The sequence below is a fragment of the Etheostoma spectabile genome, chromosome 3 (assembly GCF_008692095.1).
Source record: "Etheostoma spectabile isolate EspeVRDwgs_2016 chromosome 3, UIUC_Espe_1.0, whole genome shotgun sequence".
Taxonomy (NCBI): domain Eukaryota; kingdom Metazoa; phylum Chordata; class Actinopteri; order Perciformes; family Percidae; genus Etheostoma; species Etheostoma spectabile.
The window spans coordinates 23,323,712-23,329,711 of record NC_045735.1 but is presented as its reverse complement, the minus strand read 5'-3'; the positions used below and the strand labels follow the sequence as shown (position 1 = coordinate 23,329,711).

At 41.5% G+C, this 6,000-nt stretch overlaps 1 protein-coding gene across 2 annotated transcripts in view; it reads right to left on the bottom strand.

Moving 5' to 3' along the window:
* The window catches only part of p2ry6 (pyrimidinergic receptor P2Y6), a 13,555-nt gene extending 11,395 nt beyond the window's left edge, over positions 1–2,160 (bottom strand). Inside the window, exons 1-2 of one of the 2 annotated variants that reach the window (XM_032504520.1) lie at positions 2,002–2,160; positions 1,787–1,868 (exon numbers count right to left, since the gene is read on the bottom strand). In XM_032504520.1, the coding sequence (XP_032360411.1) occupies positions 1,787–1,810 (24 nt within the window). In that variant the 5' untranslated portion in view covers positions 1,811–1,868; positions 2,002–2,160. Of the gene's footprint in view, positions 1–1,786; positions 1,869–1,978 lie in introns of both variants that reach the window. The other variant, XM_032504537.1, reaches the window with a different exon arrangement.
* Positions 2,161–6,000: the final 3,840 nt, after the last annotated feature.

Genomic DNA, 6,000 nt, shown 5'->3' with positions numbered 1-6,000 from the left:
TGACTGGTATTCGCCGCTCCCCCCCCCCCGGACCCCTTACTACTACGATTACTGTCAGTAAACTGCACATTTAAAGTTTTAGACTGCTGGTCAAAGAAAACACGACATTTGAAGATGTCACTTTAGCCTCTGGAAACTGGGAAGGCTATTTTTTCATCCCTTTGATTATCCCCAATTCAATGTGACATAAAAAGTCTAAAACCAACACATTCTCACTCTCATCACGTAAAATATGGATGCTTCATCAGGTGCTTTTAGGCTCATTATTGATGCTAAAAGTCTCCTTTAGCATAATTTCTAAATGCGTTTTGTCTAAACGCGCTTGGTCGAGACTATTGGTGTCACTTTTGTGTTAGTTAGGTTAAGGAAAATCTCATGGGTGGTCTTATAAAAAGGTATGTTTTCATGACACGTGGGACAAGAACTGGAGTTTGGTTTAGGAAAAGAAAAACGTGACGGTTGGATTTAGGAAAATAACGGGACGGTCGGGTTTAGGAAATGTGACATGCGGGACACAAACCCCGGTCTCCTTGGTGAAAGTCCTAAGGTTTTAGACCCATCAACCTCCCTATGCGCATTTTCAGCCTTTCATACTACTCACTACCGTTGTCGCTCTTAATGCTACGTCACTTCAGCTTCTGCTCTCCCCGGTGCGTTCTATACACACGCCGAAGGGTGCTTTTTGCGTTGTATACAGCCACTGCCCATGCTTCCGTATTTTAAGAGCTGGGAGTGAGAACAGGTTGCTAAAACATATTTTTCAAGTCAAGATTTGTGAATATGAACAAATGTCTGCAAAGAAGACATTAATTAAATTTTCCATCTGTGATGTCAAAAAGTAATGTTCTTCTCAAGCTGAAAAAAAACGCAATCCACATTTATGGGAAGAGTGGAAGTTTCCCAGCATGGTTTTATTTGCTTTGGTTTGAGACTTTGGGCTCAATCATTAGAATTATCTTTTGGCTTCATTTTCATGGTGATAATAATAATAATAACAATATTAATAATACATTTTATTTGTAATGCACTTTACATTCAAACAAATCTCAAAGTGCTACAGGTAAGATCATAAAAGCAAGGTAAAAAAACATCAGTGTAAAATGTCTATAAATAGTGCGACGTCATTTTTGTGCAAGGTTAAAACTCATAAGTTCTGCTAAAAAGAAATGTTTTTAGTCCTTTTTTTATGACGGTTCTGCAAAACCTAACACTATATGTTCTGCAAGTTTCACATAGATGCTGTCACAAATATGTACAGTAAAAATACTGAGACAAGCCACTGTGCAGTTTGCATTAGATTAAAGTCTTGGGTTAATTTCCCACATTTAGAGTGTTGTGTGGATTACCCAGGAGAAAACAGGGAAGGGATGCAACAAATCTGATTTACAGCAAGGGGGCTCTTATCAGAAATACAATAGACAATAACAGAAACTTTACATTTGCTGGGTTTTTGGGACGTTTCAGTGATTTATTTCAGTACCTAATCGTCCCACTGCTATTAAAGCGTATCTGGTTCATTCCCTTTCCAAACCATTACCTGGCTGTAGTAGGTTCACTTAAATAAAAGATGTAGGAAGGAGTCCGACGTCTCCACTCAACTATAAATAGGAGCTCCAAGCATCTAACGAGCAGATATGATAAGACTGGTATAAGCAACACTGACAGCCACGCTAAGCCCCAATGGGAATATGAAGTTGTCAATTGTTTCATTCAAATGCCTTAGCTAGATATTTTTCAATTCTAAGTGAGATACGAGACAATAAAACTGTAAACAAATACAACTTACCCTGAATGACAGCAAAAAAAACATCAACAAGTTGGCGACTCCATGGTTGCCTACAAGACTCGCGCTGCTTCTTTCCTCTCCTCTGCAACGAGACAAGTTCAGCGTGGAGGGGAAAACGTTGTGGAAACAAATAAATCACTATGAAGCTGTTTTATTCAACAAACACCAAGTAAAAGTGTGGTTTAAACTCGCCGCTTCTCTGTCTCCGGACCTACCTGCTGTGCCTTCGGTTGCCGGGCACACACACTTCTCACACTGTTGATACTACTGCTGCTGCTGCTGCATAACGGCGCGTGCTACACAGGGGCCACGCACGCGCAATGAGTCTCCCGCATAACCAGGGCAAAGGGAATGATTCCAAATTAAAAGAGCTTTAAATTTATGTTGTTATTTTAAACCTGCTTAGGCAACATTTTTTAAAACAACCACCACTTGTTTTTATGATTGCTAGCAGGTGTATTTTAGAAATGGCCTCTCTCAAACATAGTTCCAGTCAACAGTTTGATCACTGTTCTAAATCAAGGCGCTTGGACTTGTAAACTGCAAGAAATATTAGCAACAATGTATGCCTCATGCCAGTTAACTCAATGTTGAAATCGAGGGTTAAAATGACTTATAACAACTTTCAAAAAGGGAATGAATGGCGTACTTTGATTGAACAGTTGTTCCCCTTTGCCAGGTGGCCATTGAATAAGCAGGGTAATACCTAGGATTCAATTAATGTTGAGGTCATGAACACTGACATTAAACATTAACAGCTTTTGGCAAACATCACTGAGTAACACCTGGTTTTCATGTGACACCGTGTCTCATCTCAGTGGGATTTTATGATTTTATTGTGCTAATCTTATTTGATTTGGGAACATTGCGGTTTCCTGGTCAGCCTCCGGTTTCAATACGAGTGTATGTGATAAGATGTAGCCACAACAGAGAAATTCAAATTTAGGATGCCACAGTACAACTCACCTGCTATAGCCACCAGTAAACATCACAAAGCACTAATAATTCATTGATTACTAATGGATGTCACCCCTAAAGAGTTGGTTTTAACAAATAGGTGTGCATGGTAAATGTTGTGGCTGCTGCCTCGTGTGCCTTTTGTTCCTTCAGATTTGCAGTAGCCTACTTAATGAATGTTTTTGAAAAATATCTTCATATGTGTGGCGTGTTTTAGATATTTCAATTCTGAGTAACCATGTAAAAGCAGTGGTGAAGTACAGAATATACAGATGAGAAACAGCAGGCCAACCAGTGCGTTTACGAAGTGATGGTTGTGCTTTGGATCCCATCTGGTGATTACAGTTGGAGAGTTCTGAAGGAAACCACTGTCATCCAATGCCTGTGTTTTCAAACTACATTAAATACTGTGGTAAATTATGTTCTCTTGCTTTTGTCTTCAGTTCTGTGGCCATTAAGTCACAGCCACATGGCCTCACACTTACAATGAATCTAACCTTCATAGTCAAATCATCCATAACTGTCAATTGCCCATGTTACTAAAAGGAGTGTAAATGCTGTTCTCAAATCCAAAACCTGGAGTATGAGCAGCAAACCTTCCATAACAGAGAAAGATGTGACAAAAAAAAACACTGTTATTGTGGATTGAATTGCAATTTGTATGAAAGTAATTATTATGGTTATGAGTTGAAATTCTAGTGAGGTGTAGTGTTCGCAGGAATTAGCTGGGAAAGACAAAGAAACAGGATGACTCATTATCTGTCAGTTGCTTGTACAGAAAATACTTGGCAAGAAAATTGGCTGCCATTACCCTCAACTACACACCGACATGACAGCAAAAAACTGGTCGTTTTGCAACATCTGCATATTGGAATTTGTAGAATTTATAGAAATGTAAATGTACAAAAATGTATTTCACAGTTGTAAAGATGTTATAATAAACAGAGTTGAATGTGTGGATGTTGTATGATTTTAAGGCCAACTGTGGCAAACACAAAACATGTAAGAACAGTGAAAGATGACAAGGGGGGACAAATCTATCAATCTATCTGCTGTCTTTTGGAATTTTTTGCCAATTATAGAGAAAATGAATTATGAAAGTAGATTCAACTTCTGAACTTCTGTTTTTCTCAATGAGCTCTTTTTTCATGTTCAAACAGAGACAGGTACAGACAGGAAAGTACATTTTCCTTCAGTAACAAGTTGCTTAAAGCTTAATCAGCAAATTTTGTAATGATCGTGGAGCATCGAATGACCCTCTATGATCTGAACAAGTCATTTTGGTCCTCCAACCTTCTTTTCGAATCTGCAATAGCACTGCTTGAAACTGATTAAACAAAATTTGTATTTAGGATTTTAGCTTGCACTGTTCACCACTGGGATGGTCTTGATGGCTGCAGAGTAACTGTTCACTGTCAACAACTGAAGCTGAACAAAATAGTCCTTGTATGTGGTTTCCCACAAACAACTTCCTGGCAAATAGTCTGATAACCCTAACACATACACGTGCACCCCTTGAGCTAAAGTCTTCCTTTCAAACGTGTGTATGAGCGGCTGTTTTCACACGCTATTATCCTGTAAATGCCATCAGAGATGGAATGTTTTTACAACCTGCATCTGGTTTTTCCAGGCTGTCAATCATCATCACTTGTTCTTAAATTCCCTGAAACTACTTTCTACTGGCAGACCTAACTGTGTGTGATTGTGTGTCCATGCAAAGTATGCCCAGTACTGTCTGAGAGACGCCTCTCCTACAGGATGTTGGGATTTTCCTGTTGTCTGCTTAAAGAGTTGTGTGTATTTTGTATGTGTCAGCTGAATATTAATATCAACGTGCACTGACAGTTTAAACATGTATACATTGTACAGCCCCCAGTCTAGTTTTTACCTATTACAGATTAACCACAGTGTATTAAATGGGAAACCTGGAGGGAAAAGACACAAACATAAATTTGAAGATAGTGTCAAAACCTTTCAGTTCTTAATAAATGTCAGGTGTGGATTTACATAATGTTGTATTCCTTCCTTCCTATTATCAGAGATAGGAAGTGAAAGCCTGAGCAGGTGGCACTGCTGTGTAGAAAAAGGCTGTTTGATGGGGAAACGGCATACTTGTTATGGTTGGGGTCCAGCTGGCCATGAATGTTTTTTTATTTTTCTGAGTTTTCTGTTGGCCTGCTCTGTTTGTCCCTGTTGTTTTCTTTTTTCCCCTCACTCTCCCTCCTGCTGAAGCCAGCTGTCAACACACACCTGAGTCACATCCTCAATCACCTGCCTTCCATCTTCAATCCATCCATCCATCCATCCATCTTCATCCGCTTATCCAGTATCGGGTCGCCGGGGAAGCAGCTCCAGTAGGGGACCCCAAACGTCCCTTTCCTGAGCCACATGAACCAGCTCCAACTGGGGGATCCCGAGGCGTTCCCAGGCCAGGTCGGAGATATGATCCCTCCACCTAGTCCTGGGTCTTCCCCGAGGCCTCCTCCCAGCTGGACCTGCCTGGAACACCTCCCTAGGGAGGCGCCCAGGAGGCATCCTTACCAGATGCCCGAACCACCTCCACTGGCTCATTTCGACGCAAAGGAGCAGTGGCTCTACTCCGAGCTCCTCTCGGATGACCGAGCTTCTCACCCTATCTCTAAGGGAGATGCCAGCCACCCTCCTGAAGAAACCCATTTCTGCCGCTTGTACCCATCTTTAATCAACACCAGCATATCAACCCCGGCTCTTCAACTAATCTTTGCTTGATCGTTGCTCCAGTCACCCTGGTGAAACTCTCACAAGCTATCCTGATTCCTCGAGTGTCCTTGCCTCTGTGTTTCACGTTTGACTTACCTCTTTTGTTTTAACCCCCTCCAGTCCTGTTTCCTGTCTCCGTTCAGCTGGCTTCTCCTCTCGGTCCTCCTCCAACAGCACCTTGCTCCAGCCTGTCTCCGTCTCCGCTCCCAGCTCCAGTGTCTTCTTCTCGGCTCCTCGCTCCTGGCTCTCCCACGCTTCCCCTGAGTATTCTCACCCTCGAGACTCCCCTAGCTTCCCTGGCTCTGCATCCCTGTCCCTGGCGTCTGCTTCCCCACTTCCCCTCTCCTCTCAGCACAAATAAATCCTTTTTGTTGGAGTTTTTCTGTTCTTAGCGTAACAATACTCAGTAAACTTACACAATTGCTTACAGTGTTATTCATTAAAGATCACATGCTCTCCCATTGTGAAACAAAGAGTGCATACCAGGATCGGACGATGTAGACATAATAGCACAATGA